A 26890-nucleotide genomic window follows, 5' to 3' on the forward strand; every position below is an offset into this window, starting at 1 on the left:
TTTTAAAAAGCCTCTTGCCAGTCTTATAACCCAGGAATATCTTTCTCAAGGATCTGGGAGCCATGCCTTTGAAATGTAATCGTCAAGGAAGGTGTCCCCATCTTCCAGTCTCTGTAGATGCCTTGCTCCAAGTTGCAAAATTACCCCTTCTCATTAAGATATGAGAAGTTTATTTTTCCTTTGAATAAAGCCATTAACAAACACAGATGGCCTATGACTTCTCCCTAATGTCCTCTAGTACTTTCCCACAAGCTCATTCTAGTGCTTAAAAGCCCTCCCATGCTTTCTTTCAGCAAAGATCAGTCCAGACTGAGTTCTGGCCTCGCTCCTGTATTCCAATAGCTTTGAATAAAGTCTTCCTTGCCTTTATAACTTTGCCTGGTGCAATTTTTGCTTTGATACATATCTAATATACGCTTCCTAAATTTACTAGTCAGATAAAATGCTCATCTTCCCTGGGGCAGAAAGAGTAATTGGGTCAAAAAAAGCAGGGGTGTTATATTAATTAAACTTTCTTCATGTGGAAGGAAAGATTGAGACTAGGAAAGAAGCATTCCCACCAAACGATCATATCTACACTTTCTACTTTTAGAGGTTCACTTATAACATTAAATTTTCTACCACATTCTGAGATTTCATTTCTTGTCAAAGGATCAATATCTTCCCAAGATAATTGAAAGTGTGACATTTATATTAAACCCTATGGCCCAGTAAAATGAAAACAAAATATCTAAAGCTAGTGTATTCTCTAGGATCTAACTTGGACGTACACCTTATTACAAAATATTACTCTTCTCAGTCTTAAAAATGAGGAATCTGAAGCTCTTTAGTGTTAAACAATTTCTCTGAGTTTTAAGTGACCTTAAATATAATCTAGCTCAATTCCTGCCAGATATATGAACTCTCTTTGCATTACCCTTGTCTAATGAGTGGGGACATCACCTTTCGACAACTCTGACTTTTGAGTTTCTTCCTTATTCGGTGCCAGGAATTGCTTTCCCAATTCTTAGACACATTGGGTCCAGTTCTGTCTTCAAAAGCCACTCAGAATAAACATCATTACAGAGACATGATCTTCTTTTCTTAGAAAATATGCAGACTGAAGGATGTTAACAATGTTGGAAATATAGCTACTTCTGGGGTGAATGGCACCAAAAAAGAGGCTCAGGAAGAGTGATAGACCAAAGCTGACAGAGGGACAAAGGGAAGGAAGCCAGGGCAGAGACGCAGAAGTAAACCTTAGCTCCACTGCCTATGGCTGGTCACCTGGAGTGCTGGACCTGAGTTGCTAAGTCAACTAGCTCCTGAGTGCCAACTCTTGATTATATGCTGTGATCAGGACCCGGAACACTGTGTTGAGAGAGAGTCCAATAAATAAGGAGACATCATCTATTTTCTGTCTGGTGGATAAGAAACTGTCTTTGCTATCGGGGAGGTCCTAATCTCATGGGGAACACAACACGTGCAGGTACCTGCACGTGTATGCATGTGTGCACACACACACTACTGCCTTAAGTAATTGCAGAGACATTGAGACTGCTTCAAATTGAATAACTGATTGCGGCTGATTCTTGAAATAAGTAAGGATAATGGGAACTCAAAATTATTGAAAAAGGAAAACTTGGTCAAGAAAAATTAATGAAAAATATTGGTCAGATGCACTTGAAAGGAGAGAATATAAAAGAGAATAGGAGGGAGGAATGAGGAAGGGGTGCAAAGATCCTGGGTCAATAAGGGAGATCTAAAAAGATGGCCTTAATTGGTTGATATACGTATAATATATATACATTATATTTACACAATTTATATTATAAGTATATAAGGCTGAGTGGAATACTCTAGTCTTGTCATCTATACAATTTCCTATGAGCACTTGGGTTAGGTATGCTAATCTCTAGTAGCTTGATATATACACCTGGAATCAGCAGAAATGAGGACTCACAGGAGAAGACTCCTGAACATGCCCACAAGTGGCTGCCTAGGACTACCTCCTGCCCATCATCTTCTTCAGGCCCCACTTCATGTCTTTGTTCCTCAGGCTCTAGATAAAAGGACTCAGCCTGGAGGACAAAACTGTAGGTGACAGTTGCCACCAGGGTGTTGATGGTGTAAGGGGACAGGGGTCAGAAATAAATGTAAACAATGCTTCCATAAAAGAGGGTCACCATGGTGAGGTGGGAGTCACAGGTAGACAAATATTTCCTCTTCCCATCAGCTGAGGGGATTTTAAGAACATTAATGAGGATTCATATGTAAGAAATGATAACACATATAAGGGGGTTACCGAGGTTATCTATTCTTCTGTGTTAATTACACTTTCATTGACAAATGTGGAGGAGCAGGATAATTTCAGCAGAGGATTGATGTCACAGAGGAAGCAGTAGATAACAATGGAGTGACAAAAAGAAAAGATGATTGATCAGGAGAACTAGTAAGACAGAATGGAGGTGAGAGATGGAACAGGAGAAGGCCAGCAGAAGGACACAGAGGTGTTGGCTCACTGTGGTGACATAGTGGAAGGGGTCACAGATGGCCACTTGGCAGTCAATGGCCATGGCTACCGGTAGGTAACTTTCTGTGTTGGCCAAGACCAAGAAGAAATACATCTGGGTCATACACTCAGCATAGGAGATGGGCTTCTTCTTTAAAGAAAGTTCACCAGCATCTCGGGAACGATGGCTGTTGTGTAGCAAACATCAATGAAGGATAAGATGCTGAGGAAAAAATACATGGGTGTTTGGAGCCGAGTGTCAGAGCTGATGGCCAGGATAATGAGCAAGTTTCCCATCACAGTGACCATGTACATGATGAAGAACTGGGCAAAGAGTGGCTTCTGGTCCTGAGGCTGGGAGGAGAGTCCCAGGAGGATGAACTCAGAGACACTGCTGGTTTGGTTGACCTTCTTCATGATCCTGCATACACCAATGAATATAGAAAACTCTAGAATTTTCAACTCAACAAATGTCAATTTATTCCTATCTCTCCTAGGAATCCTATGAACAGTTCATGATTCTGTTCCCTTCCAAAGTCCATAAAAGTAAGTTGAACAATAAAAAAGTCTAACCTATGTTAAATGTGGGCAATCAGAGAGTGGATTTCCTTTCAGAAAGAATCCCAGGTGGACCTCATTGATGCCTATTTCTCTTGTTCACCATAAATTCTTATTCAGACATGTCAGGTGGAGGTTCATCTCTCCACTATCCTTGCAAAGAAAACAGAGCAAATAAACAAAAAAAATCCAACAACTAAGTGGTCAGGTAAATAAGATGAATGCTGACACAGGCAAACAGTGTTTACAGTCACCCTTTCAGAGCCCACATTTTCATTAAGACTCAGCAAAAAGCTATATTATATATGAAGCTTTTCATTAAAACACTTGTAGACATTGGGAATTTACGCTCTCACAATTATTCAATATCTTCTTGTATTAAAAACTGGCTGGGAACCTAACACTGAAATCCCGAGGATGAGCGATTCTCAGTTCTCATTTTTCAGGTGGTTATGGTCCGATGGAGAAGCTAAAATTTTAAAGAAATAAATGCAATAGAATGCTACAGGTGTAGTGAATGATGCATCAGAAAGCCACAAGCATAGTTGCTGCCTTTTATAAAAGCACAAGTTTTGAATTCAGCTCCTTCACTGGCTGGCTGTATGGTCCTAGGCTGATTACCGAGACCTTGATTCTTGGTGTCCCCGTCTTTAATACAGGGATAGTAAATATGTCCCTGCCCACCTCCCCTTCTCCTCCTTCACCACCACTTGCTGTTCTTCTTCCTTTACCTCCTGCACGAATTCTCTCTCTTTCAGATTTTCTTGGATGCTCTTGAAAGCAATGAGTTTGTACTTCTTTGCAAAATCTCATTGTCTTCGTATTTTTCATTGTTTGACCAACGTTCACCTGAGCCTGTGAGATTTTGTTGGAAAGATATTTATTTGGATGGTTTGAAAATGAGTATACAATTAAGACAAATAATAGTTATGCCTGAGACATATTGAGCACTTACTATGTATTAGGCACTGAGCTAAATGTGTCATAAACATTATGCAAAACACCTCTCTGACCTGGTCTTCAACAGCATTCCCTTTAAACAGATAAGAAAATTGAGGTTAAAGGTGTTAAATGCTTTTCTCAAGATCATGCAGCCTAGAAGGGCCAGAGCCTAGATCCCAGCCAGGATGGTCTTATGCACAAACCATACCTCTCATGTTTTAGTAAAGCTTCAAAAGTTTATATCAGAAACAAATGTCCAGGGGTGTTACTTTTCACTGTGGAAATTTTCTACCTTGACGTCTCTATTCCAGTGACTGACAGGCTTTCAAAATCAATGTGGAACGTAGTCCCTTACTTTAATTGCTAGAGACAGGACCTCTCTCAAGCCTCATGTTGACTGGGAGCTGTGTTTTCCTGGAGCTGTGGCAGGCAGGGCAGCGGACAACACTCCAGATGTAGAGACAGAAGATGTGGGTTTGAATCCTGGCTCCACTATTTACTCACAAGGTGTCTTTGGCAAAATCCCTTCGCGACCCTGAGTTTCACTTTCCTCATACATAAGACAAAATAAAATCTGCTCTCAAGAGAAAAGCGAGGAACATATATGTGAAAGCAGTTCACAAACCACAAACAATATATGTCAGAGGGATGACTGGCAAATGCCTGATAAAGAAGCAAGCAGTGGGGAAGGGGAGGTGAAGCTAGACTAAAGAGAAAGGAATTTGGGCTATGAGAACAGAGGAAGTTATGGCTAGAAGTAGGCAGGTGGTGGTGTTTCTGGAATCAGTGTGATTTTTCCTTTTTCCCACAGTCTTTATAGTACCCATCAGCATGGGCTCTGTTTCTTCAAGGATCTCCATGGTTTTACCTCCTAAATATCTCTTGAATCTTGCAAATCTTCACCTCCCCCACCAGCCTTCTGGTGAAAGCCATCATTTCCCACCTAGATTATTGCAGGATTGTCTGAATGATGTGTTTGGTTCCCACATCCCCTCTTGACACCTCCTTCCCCATCCATCCCTGCACTGCAGTCACAGTGATCTTTTAACAGTAAAAATTTGTCTTCAGGTCAAAGTCTGTGTTAGTCCCTAGGGCTGCCATAACAAATTACCACAAACCAAGTGGCTTAAAACAATAGAAATTGTTTTATTTATTAATATTTATATTTAGAATTATTTATTTTCTCACAGCTCACAGAAGTGTGCTGGAAGTCCACAGTCAAGGTGTTGGCATGGTCAGTTCCTTCTGGAGGCTCTAAGGGGCGATCTATTCCAGGTATTGCACCTAGCTTCTGGTGCTCGCAGGCAATCCTTGGTGTTCCTTGGTCTGCAGATGCATTACTTCAATCTCTGCCTCTGTCTTCACATGGCCGTCTTTCCTCCGTCTTCCCTCGGTGTCTGTCTCTCTATTTTCATGTGGAATTCTCCTGTCCGTGTCTGTGTTCAACTTTCCCTCTTCTTATAAGGATACCAGTGGTTGAATTAGGACCCACTTGAATCCAGTATGGTCTCATCTTAACTTGATTATATCTACAAAGACACTATTGCCAAATAATGCCACATTCTCAGCTTTTGGGTAAATATAAATTTGGGGGGGACACTGCTCAGCCCAGCACAAAGTCTCTCATCATTTAATATTTATTGATATTAAATAAATCCTCTCCAGCCTTATCTAATGTCCACTTTCACCAGGGGCTTCATCCAACTCCTGAATTGTTTCAGGCCCCTTCCTACATTAGCTCATGATGGTCCTTGTCCTGTATACTTTTCCTCTATGTCTATTGTCCTTTGGATATCAGCTTGACCAATACTTTTCCTGATCAAGTCACCCTGTTTTCTGCTCTTTTTAACCTTCCTTTATAGTACTTATCAAGGTGTATAATCATTTATTTATTCATGGGATTAATATTTGTCTTCTTCTTGACATAATATACAGGAGTCCTGTTTCCTTTACCTCACCATTATATCCCCAGAGCTTCTACAGTGTCTGGCACATTGTGAGTGGTCAATAAATATTTGTGGGGAAAATGAAGTCACACCTGGCATTGAAGCTGGGGGCACCTCAAAAGTTGGAGCTGAGTGTTAAGATGAAAGAGGTGACTTTTCAGCGTGTCCCTAAGTTGCCTTTATGTATAGAACTTGTGCCTGTGATTCCTGATCAGGCTGTTGACTAGACTTGTTCTGATCACGTGTTTGCCAACACAGACCAAACACTTCCCTGGAGATTTTGCCTCTACAAAGTCTCTCAGCCTGTCAGTTTCTCTGCATCTCTGCCCTCGCAGAAACATTTAGAAACATTTATCATCTCCTGCCTCCAAAATAGCCTCCTTGCAGCCATTCTTCTACCCTTCAATTTATTCTCTAGACTGTAGGCAGATCAATTTTTCTAAAGTGAAAATTTGACTAAGTCACCGTATTCGTTTGCTAGGGCTGCAGTAACAAGTACCACGAATTGAATGGCATAAACAACGGAAATTTATTTTCTCACAGTTCTGGAGGCTAGAAGTCCACAATCAAGGTGTTGGCAGGATTGGTTCCTTTTGAGGGCTTTGAGGGAAGGGTCTGTTCCAAGCCTCTCTCTTTGGCTTGTTGATGGTGGTCTTCTCCCTGTGTCTCTTTACATCCTCTTCCTTTATGATGTGTGTTTTTGTGTCCAAACTTCCCCTTTTTACGAGGACACCAGTCAGGTTGGAGTAGGACCCATCTCTGGCTCCCTCCCAGCCCTCTTGTATTCCAGCATTTCTTGATTCTTCTTGACTTAGGGGCTTACTGTTCCATCTCTCTGAAATGCCCATTCCCTATGTCTGTTAGTGATTAGTCCTCACCCTTCAGGCTCATGATAGGTATCACAACCTTTAGGAAGCCTGGCCTGCCATTCTTCCACCAATTCTGGATTAGGTGCCTCTCTCGCACACCATATGGGGAATGAATCTTAGTACTTACAAAACTGTCTTCCCCACTTGAGCTGCACAAGTGTGAGGACTGCCTCTGGTTCTTTGTTACACCACCCCATCTGGCACAGTGCCTGGAAGAAAATAGTCCCTTGATAAGTATTTGTGGAATGAAAGAATGCCTGGAAGGTCACTCAGGATTCTTAACAGATGTAAGGAAGAAATTTGGTGGACCTCAAGTCTCTGTCTAAAGGGCAGCACTCCATTTAATTCACTGCAGGAGGGGCAGACAGCAGCCAGGAATGGCAGGAGCCTTCTCTCCTGGAAGGTGTCTCTTGGTTTCATATTGCTTTAACTTTGAAATTACTCATAGGATCTCTGGGCTGGGGAAACTTTTAGAAATCATGTATTCCAATTCCCTCATTTTAAAGAAGGGAGAAATTGAGGTCTGGTTGGAAGAAGGACCTTAATCATGACACATTTTTTTGTTAGAACCAAGACTAGAACCCAGACCTCTTGGCTTCTCTCTGCAGAGAGGATATGCTGTGTCTGCTATGGAGGTCACACTGCATGGAGGCTAAGAGCATGGGCTCTGGCCCACTTTCTAAGTGTGGGATCCTGTCCCTTATCAGGTAAGTGGTCTAGGACCAGTTACTTAACCTCTCTGTGACACAGTTTCTCCATCCATAAAGTGGGGGTAATGCGAGTACCTATCTCAGAGTTGTTGGGAGGACTCAATGAACTAAAGCATGTAAAAGCACAATGCCTGGTGGGTGGTCAGCACCCCCACCCCCAAAGTTAGCTATTTATACTATGAGGCAGAGAAAAATATTTTGGTAAAGTAAGTAACCAGACATGTTAAATTTTGGAAGTGTGCCTGATGTGCACTTAGGTTAACAAAACAAGTAAAAACCAGAGGCTTAGTCATAGTAATGACCCATTCCTTTTTGTATACATAGATAGCAAATGGTTCATTGAGTTAATTTTGACAGTAACACGTGGACCCCTTCCTGATTCCCTGATATCTTATTAAAACACTCAAAATGATTTTTGACAAGGTTTCATTGATGGACACTTAGGAACTCACTGTTCTCAGATGTCAGGCAGGAAGGATGTCATACCTGATAGGTGTGGAGTGTAAACATGGAATATTGAGTCTTGGTTGCTTCCCACTTCCAGATGTTTTCTCTCCATTGCAGTCTCTCCAGATGCAGAAGGCGTATCTGCACCATGTCTGCAAATTTATTCAAAATCCACACTTCCGCTAAAGGATCCAGCCTCCTTACATTGCCCCTCACCTCTGCCAGAGGAAACCAAGAACAAGGAGTGGCAGCCCACAGGGTACGCAGGGGTAACAGATTCCCCGACACCATTTCAGATTCTTTTCTCATTCGCCACCTCTGGTCCCCAGCCCCATCCTGACTCCTCATTTCAGAAGGCAGAGTTGCCCAGAGTCACCGAGCTGAGGACTTACATGTCCTGAGACCTCTCCCAGCCCATAATGGTTTGACCTCCCTTTGCAGGCCTCCTTGGGACCCCTTGTGCTCTGAGGGAACAGAACAGTCTATCTCCCTGCTATTCCCTCAGGGAACTCTGCTCTGTGCCTTCTCCAAGATTAGAAAGCAAAGAGCAGCCCAAGGGGATGGAGAATGTCAGTTGCCTCATACTTGGTGTTGGGAATATTCCCAGAGCCTCCTCGGATTCGTGGTCATGTCTCATAGGTGTGACTCAGATTCCCCATTTGTAGGGAACTTGGGGTTGAGGAACAATGGTGAATAGTTTGGAACAGGGTCGTGTCAATAGTGGTGAATTGTTATTATTATTATTTTTTAGGTATGGTTGGGATAGGTTAATATGGGAGAAGAAGAGTTGTCAAGCAATGGAAAGGTGTGGTTGTGGTGTGTGTGTGTGGTGTGTGAGCTAGTCCAGGGGCAAGTGATGAAGGTAGATTAGAGTTTTATGTTGGTTTCTGAGGTAGTATCAGGTTCTTTTTGTTCAAGGGATGTTGATGTCAAGGGCTTATTATTGTCGGATTTTCACTATGGAGTCAGAATAATGTTTTACATGTTTTATCCATTGGGGAAGCTCTTAGAATTGTTCCATGTTCAGCTGCAACAGTGGCCCAGCAGCTCCTTCTGGTTACTGTCGTCTATTAGCTGATGTGGAGTCATCTGTCCTCCAGGGAGCACCTCTGGCTGGTGGGTCAAGGAGGAGAATGAAGGCCTCACTCATATGACGCTGGGAAACATCCTCAAGAATTTGTATACATATCAATGGAGATGTAGTCATGTTCAGGAGAGAGGCTAGACTTTCTGTTAATCTATATTTTAGATTCCTGAACATTATACTCTGAGATAGCTCAGATTCACATGACAAAGAACAAGCCAAATGCTAGGCTGACTGGGTTTCTTCCCTCCACTCCTTCTTCCTCCCTTGCTCTCTCCTTCCTTTCCTGCCTTCCTTCTTTTGCTTTCCTTTTTATCTACTTTATCCTCACCTAAAAAGAATGGAGTTGCTTATGATACGACAAACAACATAAATTAAAAATAGCTAAGGAACAAGAAAGAATAAAAGTAAGGTGTTAGGAAGATGATGATGAGTGTCAGGCGAGCACACGAAATCAGTAGGAAGTTCTGATCCTTTGCTAGAAGCCCATTTAACTCTGAGCTCACTAATAACCAAAGGGAAGAGGGCAAGAAGGTCATTTATATGGTTCTCAGTATCCAAGAGATAAAAACAAATCAACTATTTAGGAGATACACTCCCAGGTCTGGCTCTGTGACCTGAGAGAAATATCTTTTGTGGATTTTCATGAAGAGATTACTGTGCAATAAAGATCAAAGCCATCTCAACAAGGTCCTTAGAGGAAACATAGCAAATTCTTCTAAAGGTCCTCTGTGGAGCTTATGGGGCAGCCTTCAAGTTCCACTTTAGCCCAAGTGATCCTAAGGGGCACATAGTACATGCAGGTATGCCACTCTCTAATGGTCTGGCTTACTTCAGTGTTAGTCTTTACTCTACTTAAGGACAGTGATTCTTAATGTAGAGACACCCCTGACTTTCTTAGAGCGTTGTCAGATGGACTATGCACCCTCTCACATGGCATGTACTTTTTGTACGTGTGTAGAAATGAATTTTTTTTAATTGATGTTTTAATGGTTTCTAACACTGTGAAATTTTGGGTTGTACATTTTTGTTTGTCCATCACCATATATATGACTCCATTCACCCCTTGTGCCCACCCCCCACCCCCACTGCCCCTGGTAACCACAGTACAGTTTTCTCTGTCCATGTGTTGGTTTATATTCCACATATGAGTGAGATCATACAGTGTTTGTCTTTCTCTTTCTGGCTTATTTCTCTTAACATAATACGCTCCGGGCCCATCCATGTTGTTGCAAATGGGACGATTTTGTCTTTGTCTTTTTTTATGGCTGAGTGGTATTCCATTGTATATATACCACATTTTCTTAATCCAATCGTCAGTTGAGGGACACTTAGGTTGCTTCCACTTCTTGGCTATGGTGAATAATGCTGCAATGAACATAGGGGTGCATAAGCCTCTTTGGATTGTTGATTTCAGGTTCGTTGGATAGATTCCCAGTAGTGGGATGGCTGGATCATAGGGCATCTCTATTTTTAATTCTTTGAGGAATCTCCATACCGTTTTCCATAGAGGCTGCACCAATTTGCATTCCCACCAGCTGTGTATGAGGGTTCCTGTTTCTCCACATCCTCTCCAACATTTGTTGTTTTTTGTCTTGGTGATTATAGCCATTCTAATGGGCATGAGGTGGTATCTTAGTGTTGTTTTGATTTGCATTTCCCTGATGATTAATGATGTTGAGCATCTTTTCATGTGCCTATTGGCCATCTGTATATCTTCCTTGGAGAAATGTCTGTTCATTTCTTCTGCCCATTTTTTGATCGGGTTGTTTGTTTTTCTGTTGTTCAGTTGTGTGAGTTCTTTATATATTATGGAGATCAACCCCTTGTCAGATGTATGTTTTGCAAATATTCTCTCCCAGCTGGTTGGTTGTCTGTTCATCTTGATTCTGGTTTCATTTGTCTTATAAAAGCTCTTTAATCTGATAAAGTCCCACTTGTTTATTTTTTCTTTAGTTTCCCTAGTCTGGGTAGGCATGTCATCCGAAAAGATTCCTTTAAAACCAATGTCAAATAGTGTGCTGCCTATATTTTCTTCTATGAGTTTTATAGTTTCAGGTCTCACCTTCAGGTCTTTGATCCATTTTGAGTTAATTTTTGTGAATGGCGATAGCATTCACATGGTCCACTTTCATTCTTTTGCATGTGGCTGTCCAGTTTTCCCAACACCATTTATTGAAGAGACTTTCGTTCCTCCATTGCATGTTCTTAGTACATTTGTCGAAAATTAGCTGTCCGTATATGTGTGGTTTTATTTCTGGGCTTTCAATTCTGTTCCATTGATCTGTGTGTCTGTTTTTGTACCAGTACCATGCTGTTTTGATTACTATTGCTTTGTAGTATGTTTTGAAGTCAGGAATTGTGATGCCTGCTTTGTTCTTTTTTCTTAGGATTTCTTTAGCTATTCGGGGTCTTTTGTTGCCCCATATAAATTTTAGTATTCTTTTTTCTATTTCTGTGAAGAATGTCATTGGGATTCTGATTGGGATTGCATTGAATCTGTAGATTGCTTTAAGTAATATAGACACTTTAACTACGTTTATTCTTCCAATCCACGTGCATGGGATATCTTTCCATTTCTTAATGTCATCACGGATTTCTTTCAATAATGTCTTGTAGTTCTCATTGTATAGGTCCTTCACCTCCTTGGTAAGATTTATTCCTAGGTATTTTATTCTTTTTGATGCAATTGTAAATGGTATTATCTTTTTGAGCTCTCTTTCTGTTAGTTCATTATTAACATACAGAAATGCAACTAATTTTTGTAGATTGATTTTGTACCCTGCAACTTTGCTGTAGTTGTTGATTGTTTCTAATAGTTTCCCAACAGATTCTTTAGGGTTTTCTATATATACAATCATGTCATCTGCAAATAGTGAGAGTTTCACTTCTTCGTTACCTATTTGGATTCCTTTTATTCCTTTTTCTTGCCTAATTGCTCTGGCCAAAACCTCCAGTACTATGTTGAACAGGAGTGGTGAGAGTGGGCAGCCCTGCTTCATTCCTGTTTTCAGAGGAATGGTTTTCAGTCTTTCCCCGTTGAGTATGATGTTGGCTGTGGGTTTGTCATATATGGCCTTTATTATGTTGAGATACTTTCCTTCTATTCCCATTTTATTGAGAGTTTTTATCATAAATGGATTTGTGTCTTGTCAAATGCCTTCTCTGCGTCTATTGAGATGATCATGTGGTTTTTATTCTTTGTTTTGTTGATGTGATGTATCACGTTGATTGATTTGGGGATGTTGAACCATCCCTGCGTCCCTGGTATAAATCCCACTTGATCATGGTGTATGATCTTTTTAATGTATTGTTGTATTCGGTTTGCCAATATTTTGTTGGGGATTTTTGCATCAATGTTCATCAGCGATATTGGCCTGTAATTTTCTTTCTTTGTATTATCTTTGTCTGGTTTTGGTATCAGGGTGATCTTGGCCTCATAGAATGATTTAGGAAGTGTTCCATCTTCCTCTATTTTTTGGAATAGTTTGAGAAGAATGGGTATTAAATCTTCTTTGAATGTTTGGTAAAATTCACTGGAGAAGCCATCTGGTCCTGGAATTTTATTTTTTGGGAGGTTTTTGATTACTATTTCAATCTCTTTGCTTGTTATTGGTCTATTCAGATTCCCCATTTCTTCTTGGCTCAATTTTGGGAGGTTGTATAAGTCTAAGAATTTATCCACTTCTTCTAGATTGTCCAATTTGTTGTCATATAATTTCTCATAGTATTCTCTTATAATCCTCTGTATTTCCGTGGTATCCATTGTAATTTCTCCTCTTTCATTTCTAATTTTATTTACTTGAGCCTTTTCTCTTTTTTTCTTAGTAAGCCTGGCTAAGGATTTGTCGATTTTGTTTATCTTCTCGAAGAACCAACTCTTTGTTTCATTAATCCTTTCTACTGTTTTTTTGGTCTCAATTTCATTTATTTCTGCTCTGATTTTTATTATTTCTCTCCTTCTGCTGGCTTTGGGCTTTGTTCGTTCTTCTTTTTCTAGTTCTGTTAGGTGTAATTTAAGGTTGCTTATTTGGGCTTTTTCTTGTTTGTTAAGGTGGGCTTGTATCGCTATGAGTTTCCCTCTCAGGACTGCTTTTGCTGCATCCCATATGGTTTGATATGGCATGTTATCATTTTCGTTTGTTTCTAGATAGTTTTTGATTTCTCCTTTAATTTCATCAATGATCCATTGGTTGTTCAGTAGCATGTTGTTTAATCTCCACATTTTTGTCACTTTCCCAGTTTTTTTTTCATGGTTCATTTCCAGTTTCATAGCCTTATGGTCTGAAAAGATGCTTGTTATGATTCAATCTTCTTAAATTTATTGAGGCTTGCTTTGTTTCCCAACATATGGTCTATCCTAGAGAATGTTCCATGTGCACTTGAGAAGAATGTGTAGTCAGCTGTTTTTGGATGGAGTGTTCTGTATATGTCTACTAGGTCCATCTCGTCCAGTTTTTCATTTAAGTCTACTATTTCTTTATTGACTTTTTGTCTGGAAGATCTATCCATTGCTGTAAGTGGGGTGTTAAGATCCCCTACTATTATTGTGTTGTTGTTGATGTCTCCTTTTAGGTTTGTTAATAGTTGCTTTATGTACATTGGTGCTCCTATGTTGGGTGCATATATAAGTGATATGTCTTCTTGATGGAGTGTCCCCTTTATCATTATATATTTCCCTTCTTTGACTTTATTAACCTGTTTTATCTTGAAGTCTACTTTGTCTGATATGAGCATGGCAACACCTGCTTTCTTTTGTTTGCCATTAGCTTGGAGTATTGTCTTCCATCCTTTCACTCTGAGCCTGTGCTTGTCTTTAGTGCTAAGATGTGTTTCCTGAAGGCAGCATATTGTTGGGTCTTGCTTTTTAATCCATCCTGCCACTCTGTGTCTTTTGATTGGAGAGTTCAATCCATTTACATTTAGGGTAATTATTGATATATGAGGGCTTAATGTTGCTGTTCTGTCACTTATTTTCTGGTTCTTTTGCATTTCCTTTGTTTCTTGTCCCATTTGTTTTGGACTGCCAATTCAGTTTGGTTGTTCTGTCTTATGACTCTTCTAGTTTTCTCTTTGTTTATCATATGTGGTTTTGTTTTGATTATTTGTTTAGTGGTTACCTTGAGGTTTGGGCAAAAAATCTTGTGTATGAGATAGTCCATTATCTGATGGCCTCCTATTTCCTTATACTAAGTCAACTCAATCACTTTCCTCTTCCCCTTCTAAGTTGTTCTTGTTATACCTTATTCTAGCTTGTGTTGTGGCTGTGTGTTTACAGTGATGAGGTTAAATTTATTTTTGGTGAGTTTCTTCCTTTGATCTTTGAATTTAGTATTTAAGTGGTTGCTAACCTATTCCGGTAAAGATCTACTATTTTTCTGAGTTTGTCTAGCTACTTTTCTCCTTGTTCCAAGCTTTGTGTTCCCTTTCTCTTCTTTTTTTCAGGCCTGAGGGCCTTCTTGAGTATTTCTTGTAGTGGGGGTCTCGTGGCCATGAACTCCCTTAGCTTTTGTTTATCTGAGAGAGTTACTATTTCTCCATCATATTTGAAGGATATTTTTGCTGGATAGAGTATTCTTGGCTGAAAGTTTTTGTCTTTTAATATTTTGAATATATCATTCCAGTCTCTTCTAGCTTGTAAAGTTTCTGTTGAGAAATCCGCTGAGAGCCTGATGGGAGTTCCTTTGTACGTTATTTTTTGTTTTTGTCTAGCTGCCCTTAATATTCTTTCTTTGTCATTGACCCTGGCTAGCCTTACCACTAGGTGTCGTGGTGAAGGCCTTTGTCTGTTAATATATATAGGTGTCCTGTTGGCTTCGCTTACTGGTATTTCCTGCTCCTTCCCCAGATTTGGGAAATTCTCAGCTATTATTTCCTTGAATAGGCTCTCTGTTCCTCTTTCCCTCTCTTCTCCCTCAGGAATACCTATAATTCTTATGTTACATTTTCTAATAGAGTCAGATATTTCTCGGAGTCTTTCTTCATTTCTTTTTAGTCTTAGTTCTCTCTCCTCTTCCATCTGGAGTATATCTGTATTCCTATCCTCTAAAGTGCTAATTCTTTCCTCCATATTGTCAGCTCTGTTCTTTAAAGATTCCAGATTCTCCTTTATCTCCTCCATTGTGTTCTTCATCTCCATCGGCACTGATTGGTTTTTCTTTATGATTTCAATCTCTTTTGTGAAGAAACTCCTAATCTCATTGAATTGTTTGTCTCTGTTGTCTCGTATTTCGTTGAGTGTTTTTATGATAGCTATTTTGAAATCTCTGTCATTTAGATTATGGATTTCTGTGTCTTTGGGGTTGATTTCTGGGTGCTTGTCATTTTGTTTCTGGTCTGGTGATTTCATATATTTTTGCATTGTGGTTCCTGTGTTGGTTTTGTTTTTCCTCATCCTGGAAATCTCTGGTTGCAATTTCCACCTGCCGCCACTGTCTGGTGGTAAAGGGCTGTGTAGTCTAAGTCCCCTGCACTCTGTCCCGGTTTTTCTGCCACGATCCGGAGTTCCCCCCCCCCACCCCGCTGCGATCCACGGGTCCGGTCGTTTGATCAGGTCTGCCATGGATTGCTTGGTCTGGTCTGTCGCGGATCTCTTGGTCTGGTCTGCAGCGGATCGCTAGGTCTGGTCTGGTCGGTTGAGCTGCAGGGTCCGGTTTGCGGGGAGGGGGGAGCTCTCTCTTTTGCCCTCTGGGTCCCTGATGTGGGAGGCTTCTCGTTTGCCCCTCTTTATCCGCTCTCTGGGGTGCTCAGATGTTGATGGTAGCCCTGTGGCTCTTCTGAGTCCTCTGTTCGGGAGTTTCCCACTGGCAGAGAGAGTCCGAAGAGCTACGGTTTCCCCGCCGAGGGACGCCCCTCCCCCGTCTCTGGGAGCCGCGCAGACCCGGATCGCTGATCTGATGGGGAGGGAGAGGAGTTCTCCTTACTTCTCCCCACTTCCTCCGGGGGCCCAGCACTTTCCGCTCTCAGATGTGCAGTAGTGTGGATCTTTCCGCTCTAGCTTTTCACTGTCTGGGATTCCATTGTTGGTCTGTGACTGTTCCTTTTGTTGTATCTTGTCGGGGGAAGAGTTCACGGGAAAGCTCACTCCGCCATGATGCTGACGTCACTCAAGGTTTCTATTTCTTTGTGATTCAATCTTAGTACGTTGTATGTTTCTGGGAAGTTATCAATTTCTTCTAGATTAAAAATCTGTAAATTTACTAAAAATAATTGAAATTAATTTTATTATATAAACTTGAAAAAATAAAAGATTATGCCAGAAATCTTAATCAGTACATTAAGTGAATAAAAAGAAATAAAAAATCCAAGCATTGAGAGGATAGAACTCAATTTTTATTATTTACTGATAATATTATGATTTACCTAAAATATCCAAGATAATATACAGACAAATTATAAAATAAACAAGTGAATAAGCAAAGCCATATATTGACTTTGACATAGAAAAGTCAACTATATTTCTATATGGTAGAAAAAGTGAATATGAGATTTAAATGATTATGACATTTTAAATTGCATAAAATATGAAATACCTAGGGGAAAGTTGAACAAAAGATGTGTAAGTGCTCCTAAAACTACAAAAGGTTTTGAAAGAAAATAAGAATATGTAAATAACTGAAGATATATAGCATGTTCCCAGGCTAGAGATTAAATATTTTTAAAATGTCAGTTCTTTCTAAGCTGTTTTATATTTTGAATACCATCTCAAATAAAACATCTACAGTTTTGTTTTGTTTTTAATTATTAAGCAGAATCTAAAAGTCAAATGGAAATGCAAGACAAAAAAATAGCCAAGAGGTGCTGGCCCCATGGCGTAGTGGTTAAATTCCACATGCTCTGCTTTGGCAGTCCAGGTTCGTGGTTCAGATCCCAGGCATGGACGTTTACCACTCATCAAGCCATGCTGTGGCAGTGACCCATGTACAAAATGGAGGAAGATTGGCACATATGTTAGCTCAGGGGTAATCTTCCTCAAGTAAAAAAAGAGGAAGATTGCCAATAGGTGTTAGCTCAGAGCGAATCTTCCTCACCAAAAAATAAATAAATAACCAAGATATCTTATATTCAGTGATTTGATTTATGACAAAGAAAATACTGCAGTGGAATGGAGAAATGACGGATTTTTTTAACCTCTTTTTAAATAATTCCATGCTTTCTAATTTCTTTTTGTTTGTTTGTTTTTGCTTGGAAAGATTCTCCCTGAGCTATCATTTCTTGCCAATCTTCCTCTTTTTAGTCCCCTCCCCAAAGCCCCAATACATAGTTGTATTTTCTAGTTGTAAGTCCTTCTAGTTCTTCTGTGTGAGCCACTGCCAGAGCATGGCTACTGACAGACAAGTGGTGTGGTTCCACACCTGGGCCACTGAAGCAGAGTACAAGAAACTTTAACCACTAAGCCATCAGGGCTAGCTCAAGGATGAAATTTTTAATGAAGTGTTGTATATCTACTGACTATCCATATGGAATAAAATTAATTTGTGTCCATATCTTAAAGCATAGACCAAAGTGAACCCATATGGACTTTATATACACATATTAAAGGCAAAATAAGAATTTTTTTAAGATAAAAAGGGGACTATCTTCAAGATCTTTTGGTAGACAAAAATTTCTTAAAGAGGACACAGATAGAGTTAGTCACATATAAAAAAATTATACATATGACTATGTTAAGATATATAAACACTGTTCATCAAAAGAGCAATTAATATTATGAAAAAGCAAGACACACAATGAAAGAATAAATTCTCAATACCTATATCCAGCAAACGGCTTATATCCTAGACACATAAAGAACTCCTAGAAACCAATAATAAAAAGCAGACCACCCAATAAAACAACAGCAAGTGACTAGGAGGAGACCATTTTCAAGAGAGGATACCCAAATGATCAATAAGCATAGGCAAAGGGATAAACTACAGGAGATATCAGACAAATGCAAATTAAATCACCAACATCGTACTTCTACAAACCCATAAGAGTGTGTACACTGGGAAAAATGGGCAGTTTAAGTGTTAACAAATAAGTGGGCCACACCTTTTTATATATTACAGGGAGGACTGTAAACTCATACAAGCACTTTGTCTAAATTTTTTAAAGTTATCTATTAATTAATTGAAATAAACATAAATTTTCATCTAAAAATTCCATTACTAGGTATATACACAAGTCCCAAACTGGGAAATACCAAATGTCAGTCAAAACTAGAATATAGACACAATTGAAAACTGTAAAGCCATGACAATGAGTTAACCATAACTACACAGAACAAAACAAAATAGAAACACAAAAGAGGACATTCTCTGTTTTATATATAAAATAGCCAAACTGGCCAATTGTATTTGAAATCAGGATGATAGAAATAAAGTAATATGGTTAAACACATGGTTTTTTGAAGTCACACATGTCAAGTTAAGTCTTGTGGCAGCTACTTAACAGATCTCCTGGGGCTTTAGTTTGATTCTCTATAAATATGGAAAATATTAACACTCTTATAAGAAGATTGTGCTGAGGAGTAATAAATATACGTTTAAATGCTTAATGAATGCCAGCTGTGATAGCTACCCAATTCTTTCATGGGTATAGCAGTTCGGTAAATTCTCAATTTCTCAAACATGAAGTAAATGAAGTTGAGTGGTGATATGAAAACTAATATTAATATGTGTTGGCATAAGTAGCAGATAGGGAGGGTTATAAAGAAAAAATGAAGATTAAAAATACTTCTTATAGCCCAAGGAAGCAGGATCCAAAGAATCACAAGCTTGCGGTGAACATCATCAGGGTACAGGAGGGCTTGCAGTTTCACAGCAGAGCATTAATACAAGGAATTCAGAGGGCAGGCAGGGAAAATAGGACAATCAGGTGAACATAAAGATGAGAGGAAACATAAAATGAGAGCAAGAGAGGAATGGCGAAGGTTTAAGGGTTGTCAAGAAGAGCTGGCCAAGTTACAACTGTTGAAGGAGACACATTTTACAGCCCCAATAAATGCCCATGACAGTGAGATTGAATTAATGCCACCAAGTGGTGTCCTTGGTTCTGAACATTTTCTGAAGAGCAGGTTTCATATCCTTATTTCTGATGGTGTTATGAAAGGGTTCAACATGGGGGTGACAACAATGTATATCACAGAAGCAATTGTGTCCTTGTCTTTGGATTTGCCTAATGAAGAGAAAAGTAAACGCCAGCAATTGTCCCATAGTATAAAAACACTACAAAGAGGTGGGAGCCACATGTAGATAAGGCTTTGCAGATTCTCTTGAGAGAGGGGACCTTCAGGATCATGACTGTCATGTGGATATATGAGCCCAAGATAGCACTCAGTGGCAGAATGAAGGTCAGTTCTCCTTCGATGAGGATAAGCCGTTAATTGGGGGAGGTGTTCAGGCAGGATGACTTGAGCACAACAGCAAGATCACAAACAAACTTGGGCATGATAGTGCCTGCACAGGACAACCGGTCCACAAAACAGGTGTGCAACAGAGCATTACCGCAAGAGGAGAAGCAGGACCCAGCCACTAGGATGGTACAAAGCTCACCCCTCATTATGATGGTGTACTGGAGAGGGTGACAAATGGCCACATACCTCATATTCCATCACTGCAAGAAGAAAGCTGTCAGAACAACTAAAATTAATGAAGAAATACATTTGTGAAATGCACCCAGCATAGGAGATGGATTGATCCTGACTACACATTTTTCACCATCTTAGGGATAGTGACAAATGAAAGGGAGACATGAGTGAGGGACAAGTGGCTGAGGAAGAAGTACATGGGGGTGTGGAGGCGAGAGTCCAGCCTGATGAGCAGGATGATGAGCAGGTTCCCCAGCACTGTGGTCAGGTACATGCCCAGGAACAGGGCAAAGAACAGCCCTGCTGCTCCGGCAGGATGGGGATCCCCAGGAGGAGGAACTGGGACAAGATACTCTGATTCTCAGGCCTCATACTGCTCCTCTATATGCTGGGGATGAGGAAGGTGTGGGAATCTCAGGAACCTAGAAAAGTAATCAGAACCATCACATTTCATACTGTAATTCTCTGGGAAAACAATGAATTTTTAACTACACTCTTTGTTAATTTCTCAAACCTGTGAATGAGTGCATGTTCCCTCTCTCACAATCTGACTCCAGGAAATCATCACACCAAAAAGCAGCCAACAAGATCTTTGCACAGAAGCAATAATGTGTTTACTGTTTTATTCAAACATTATTTATTGAACATTGAGTCTGAACATGGACTTCTGCTAAAGACTGAGATTATGGCAGGGAACAGAAAAGCAAGGTTGCCGCTGTCCATGAGTGCAGATCTTGATGAGCATAGAGGGATGATTCGTTACACCAAGACAGAGCCAAATTGTAATAGTTCACTGCAGCAGAAATCACAGATGAGCCTCCACAAACTGGTATCAGTTGTTTCTGCCTTAAAGCAACTGAGATGGCATTTTAGGAGCGTTGTCACACTTCTGTGAACACTGCTGGGTCCTGTTGACCTACAGACGTGAACTCATGGTCACTCTAGAAGTGGGCGGTCATTTAAAGCTGCTTGATTCCAGAATAGCTCCCAAAACAGAATAGTCCACAAACTATCTTTTATAAGAATGGTGAACATTTTGGTGAACATTTGGGTACTAGGCTAAGGACTTCACCTATGATACCTAATTAAATACACACATCTGCCTTACATTCCCAGATTTTAAAAAAAATCTTCTGGCTGCACTAAGAATTTGTGTTTTTTCACCCATTCTAAAGCTGAAAGCTTTGAAGAAATAGAAGCATATATGACTTCAGTTCCATAGGCCCACCACAGTACAGTAGGGGACAGAGATGGCACACAAGTGTGTGTGTACATGTGTACCTAAAATAAGCAAGATATGTAATGTACATAACATGTAATGTATATAACTTGATATATATGTATTCCTATTTTCTGTAAATTAAAAATTATCAAGTATTAGCTCCTTCATGTGGTTCAACCTAATATGACTGTGTGATCAGAGCATATGCTCTTAACCACTACACATGGAAATTTCCCCTTTCATTGGTTAGGGGACCCAGCACCCTATATTATTTTTGAGCTGCAAGGAACCCAGAGTTGTTCAAAATTTTCTGTCTTCTGCCTAGATAATTTCATTCATTCATGTTTATATACTTCTCAACTGATCAAAAATTCTAACGTACATTACCTTCTATTTAAGTGATAAATATTGACTGAAAGTCTATGAGGTTCACAAGGCAAGTGTAATTCTTTCCATTTTATAGATGTGGAAACTAAGGCCAGGGAGTTAAATCACTTTCCTTAGGTCTCTCCACTTTTTGAAGGTGATTCTGTACTCTAACTTCACACAGCATGATGCCTGGAGTTTTTTTGCCTCGGACATTTAGTGAAAGTAAAGAGTGACAGAACTCTGAGTGACTCGGTCATACTCAGTTATATGAAAATGATAGCAGATCCTTTTCAGGAAACCGGGAGTCACTTGGACTTTGATTATCTCAACCAATGGTGCCCCAGAGGGAGGGAACTTAACGAAATATTTGAGGTCATGGGGGAAATCACATACCCACAAAGATACATGCACACCCAGCCACACACTCAACACAACAAGCAGCACACACTCTCATTACCGAGAGGTGTGCTTCAACCCCTTCTGACCCACACCCTTCCCAGGCGAAGGCAGTCAGCATGGGGCAGTTAGGCCCATTCACATAGGCACAGTCATTAAACCACCAACAACCCATCCACTCGGTAACATAGGCATGGTAACATACAGACAGACAAATGCCAGGAATACACATTCTTGTTCTCACACATGAGTGTGTCACCCACGTGGTTTGCACATACCCTAGCACACACTGAGCCCTCGCTGACCTGGGTTCCTTGGTCAGATCGGGCATCTTCTCCAGCAGTGGAGGAAACAATCTCAATCCCATTGCTGAGCTCTCATCTGCTCAGCTGTGAATAGAGTATTTAAGATCCCAGGCATGAATCAGGGGTCCCTAATAATATGTTACGAGGCTGATAACTTGGTCTACATGCTCTAAAACAGAGCACAGATCTGGTCTAATTCAGGTAAAGAGTCAGGCTGAGCAAGATACATAGTAGACACACATGAACGCAACTACCAAACAACACAGACACAAGCACACACACACACACACACACACTACACCTATGAACACAAAGACACACAAACCCACAAGCGCACAGGAAGATCCATTGCAATGCAAATTTCCAGCTTCCTTCGACCTGTGCTTGTCATAAGTGAGTTCAGAAACCTTCTGCTCCAGACTGTTGCTCAAATCCTCAGATTCTGTCCAGGAGACTCAGCATCCAGATAGAAGAAATATCTGCGGCCTCAGCACTTCTACAGACTTTCATGTTCCTTAGCCAGCGCCAGAGAAATGATCCAAAAGGTAACATTTTAATTATCAGTGAGAGGACTGAAACAAAGTCTTCAAGCTTCTGGATAATTTCTTACTGCCCTTTGGGGAGCTGCTTCTCCAGGAGCCAGAGGACTGGAGTCCCAGGGGACCATGTCCTGATGCCAGTGATGCCATGGACTCCTCTCTTTCTGGGCCTGGTTCCAGCTGGGACAATGGATTTTTTAACTTTATTTTGAAATGACTTCAGACTTATAGAAAAGTTGTAAAAATGATACAAAGAATTCTTTCATACACTCCACCCAGATTTCCCCAATGGTTATCATCTAGGAGAAACTAGAAACTAATCTAGTAGAAACTAGATACTAATAAACTAAAGAAATGCCTACCCATAGGTGGTGGTCAGAGAGGGACAGAAAGAATGGGAGATGGGAGCACTATAGAGATTGACACATACAAATTTCAACTTACTTGTACATTGTAAAAAACATGGTTCAAGTTGATATCTCCAATTTTCATTTGACAACATAGAGGTTTTTCATTCTCTCATTTTCCACGTACGTGCACCTTCCCATGATAAAACAATTTTTATATATTAAAATATATGGGGAATCCATTCTAGTTTGAACATTATTTGACCTGAATTTTATATCAACCAAAGGAGCCTGACTAATGCCCTGTCCAATATACATTGTACAACTTCTTTAATCTTACCCTAAAGTAAAGAATATACTCTGAAGATAAGAATTAATGCCTCCCTTCTTATGATTCCAGTCCTCTTTAAAGATAAGAATGAATGCCTCACTACCTATGACGCCAGGGTCATGTTGACCCACAGTGCATGTGGTAATCTGTAACGAACATCTTCTTGAAGCTTTCAAGGAATATGCCCCTGTCATGCTTGGTGTATGTATCTTTGTTTTGAAATAGCATATAACTGTGCTGAAACTCGCTCTTCTCCAGAGCAACTTCTCTCACGAAGGCTGTGATTCCTGGGTTATTGTCCTTAGTTTGACTCAAATAAATCTCTCTTCTTTTCTTTACTATAGAATGATTATTGATTATTTGCATCAACACCCTGATAGTGAACAGTCATTCCCTTTTCCACAGTACATTTACTTATCTGCTGAATCACCTGTTAAGTAATTTCACAATCTTCAACTCATACCACTGTCCGAGACAAACTAATTGCAGTTCAGTAACTTTGTTTACGCTGTTTCTTTATTGTGAGAGTATACAGAAAAAATTCTGTGTTCAAGAGTCACTTGGGCTAGTTAGTTTATTTTCCGTTTTAGTGCAATTATGGTAGTAATTTGAAATATAGTTAGATTCATTGTTTTCTTTTATTCTATTTTGCTTTATTCCCCACCCTCTTCTATTTACTTTTGAGTAGGTAAAATATAACAAAGTCAAAACTATGCAAATGAATATACTCATCTTCTCATCTTTTCTACCCCATTCCCACCCACCTCCTGTAGGTAAGAAATCTTATTAGTTTCCACTTTATTCTTCTCATGTTTCTTTTTGCTCAAATGGGCAGATACATGTATATGTTGTTTCCCCTTCATTTTTACACAAAAAGCAGCATGCTATAGATGCTTTTTTACACACTGTTTTTCTTCCATTTAACAATATATCCAGGAAATCACTCCACATTGATTCAGACATATCGCTGTCATTATTTTTCCATGGCTGCAAAGTACTCAATTGAACTGATGATCTATAGAGTTTCCTTTTGGAGTCCTTGAAGGAGATAGCGGTGACGAATGTACTAAATGCCACTGAATTACGTACCTCAAATGGTTAAAATGGTAAATTTCATGTTATGTATATTGTACCACAACAAAAAAATTTTAAACAGAAAGCACTAAGTAGGGGCCGGCCCGGTTGCACAAGTGGTTAAGTGCTCATGCACCGCTGTGGCAGCCCGGGGTTCACCGGTTTGGATCCTGGGTATGCACTGACGCACCGCTTGGCAAGTCATGCTGTGGCAGCATCCCATATAAAGTGGAGGAAGATGGGCATGGATGTTAGCCCAGGGCCAGTCTTCCTCAGCAAAAAAAAAAAAAAAAAAAGAGGAGGATTGGCAGATGTTAGCTCAGGGCTCATCTTCCTCACAAAGAAAGAAAGAAAGAAAGCAATAAGTAATCTCAACATAAAGCACAGAAAAAAATTAAAAAATAATAATAAGGTATGACTCATAAGTTAATACACAGAAAATGGAATAACAAATATTTAATTTATATTTAATATATTTAATTAATCAAAAAAGAGAAAGAAGAGAGAATAAACGTAAAATAGATGTCTCAAACAGGAAACGTATAGTAATATGCAAAATATAATTTCAAATATATCATGATGGCATTAGATGTTAATAGATCAAATTCTCCAGAAATATAACGATTGTCTGCCTTCAAAAAAGAGCAAAACCCCTATTTTCACGGTTAACAATACAGACCTCAAAGATACAAGGACATAGGAAAGTTTAAAGTAAAGCAATCGAAAAGAAATACCGTGTAAAGACTAACCAAAAGAAAGCTGGTACGTCTATACTAATATCAGAAGAAGTAGATGAGATGTTAAGGTACAAGCTATTACCAGAGATAAAGAGTAATATCTTCTAATTATAAATTCAGTGGTATGCTGTTAAATGTATGAAAAATGACGCAATCTCTTTTTTTTTTTTTTACAAATCCTTGCTTTGTAGCGTTTTTCCAATTTACATAGTGTAGTTATTCACGTTACGGCAGATTCCGATCTGCCAACATGAGGTAATTGAATGTGGAGTTGGAAGGGATGTGCACAATCAGCTTGAAGCCAATGCAAGCTAGCTTCATCACACCACTACATAAAAGAATCAGGGCCGACCCGTGGCTTAGTGGTTAAGTGCACGTGCAGCTACTGGCGGCCGGGGTTCGGATCCCGGGCGCGCACCGACGCACCGCTTGTTGGGCCATGCTGAGGCCGCGTCCCACATACAGCAACTAGAAGGATGTGCAACTATGACATACAACTATCTACTGGGGCTTTGGGGGAAAAAAAAGGAGGAGGATTGGCAATAGATGTTAGCTCAGAGCCAGTCTTCCTCAGCAAAAAGAGGAGGATTAGCATGGATGTTAGCTCAGGGCTGATCTTCCTCACAAAAACAAAAAAGAATCAGTGCACCAGGAGCAGAACATGATGCTAAATCTGTGGTCCTTAATAAGATAGCATAAAAAAATACATAGACAAAAATTGATATATCCAAAAGGAGGAAAAGGCAAATCCACAGTTGTAATTTTGCAACATGTTTTCTGTAAGATTTTACACATATCTTTCAGGAGATGATGAACGTGTAGAAAAAATTAATTAGGGATAAATAATATTTAACAATCCAAGTAGTGAATTTGACCTAGTTAACATATTAAGAACACTATACGTGAAAGCAGAATGCGTACTCTTTTAAGTTATACGGAAACGTCAACCACACAATAATTTTAGGAGATACATCTCCCTGTGCTCATGACTGCAATAAGATGATTTAGTGATTGTCACTTAAAGAAGTTGGCTCTATTGACAAATATTTCTAGGGCCTGTTTTATATCTTTGTTCCTCAGGCTATAGATGAAGGGGTTCAGCACAGGGGTAACTACCGCATACATGAATGAAGCAATTATATCCTTGTCATTGGATCCCCATGATAAAGAGAAAAAGTAAACACATGCAAGTGTCCCATAGTATAAAGACACCACAGAGAGATGGGAGCCACAGGTAGAAAAGACTTTAAAGAGCCTCTTGGTGGAGGGGACCCTCAGGACGGTGGTCCCTATATGGGTATATGAACCCAAGATACTAACCAAAGGCATCATGAGGAGCATTCCTCCCTCGGTGAAGATGACCAGCTCATTGACGGAGATATCTGAGCTGCTCATCTTCAGGAGGGCAGGGAGATCACAGAAGAAGTGGGGGATGGTTTTGTCATCACAGAAGGACAGGTGGACCGAGAGGAGGGTGTGCAACAGGGCATGAGCACAACAGAAGAACCAGGATCCAACTACCAATGAGACACACAGCCCCTGCCTCATGATGGTAGTGTAGTGCAATGGGTGACAGATGGCCACATACCTGTCATATGCCATCACTCCAAGAAGGAAATTGTCAAGACAAGCAAAAATGTTGAAAAAACACATCTGAGAAATGCACTCGACATAGGATATGGATTGTTGCTGAGTATGCATGTTCATGAGCATCTTTGGAACTGTGACAGATGAAAGGCAAATGTCAGAGAAGGCCAAGTAGCTGAGGAAGAAGTACATGGGGGTGTGGAGGTGAGAGTCCAGCCTGATGAGCAGGATGATGAGCAGGTTCCCCAGCACTGTGGTCAGGTACATGCCCAGGAACAGGGCGAAGAACATGCCCTGCTGCTCCATGGGGATGGGGAGCCCCAGGAGGAGGAACTCTGACATGCTGCTCTGGTTCTCAGTCCTCAT

General features: G+C 40.1%; 1 protein-coding gene and 1 pseudogene across 1 annotated transcript; both read right to left on the bottom strand.

Moving 5' to 3' along the window:
- Nucleotides 1–1984: 1984 nt before the first annotated feature.
- LOC101387880 (olfactory receptor 1L3-like) lies at nt 1985–2908 on the bottom strand (annotated as a pseudogene).
- Nucleotides 2909–25951: 23043 nt separating this feature from the next.
- LOC101391057 (olfactory receptor 1J4-like) lies at nt 25952–26890 on the bottom strand. Its single transcript, XM_014781930.1, has one exon. It carries the CDS (start codon nt 26888–26890, stop codon nt 25952–25954), a length of 939 nt encoding a protein of 312 aa, XP_014637416.1.

The sequence above is a fragment of the Ceratotherium simum genome, chromosome 29 (genome assembly GCF_057802395.1).
Source record: "Ceratotherium simum simum isolate JZ-2026a chromosome 29, ASM5780239v1, whole genome shotgun sequence".
Lineage (NCBI taxonomy): Eukaryota > Metazoa > Chordata > Mammalia > Perissodactyla > Rhinocerotidae > Ceratotherium > Ceratotherium simum.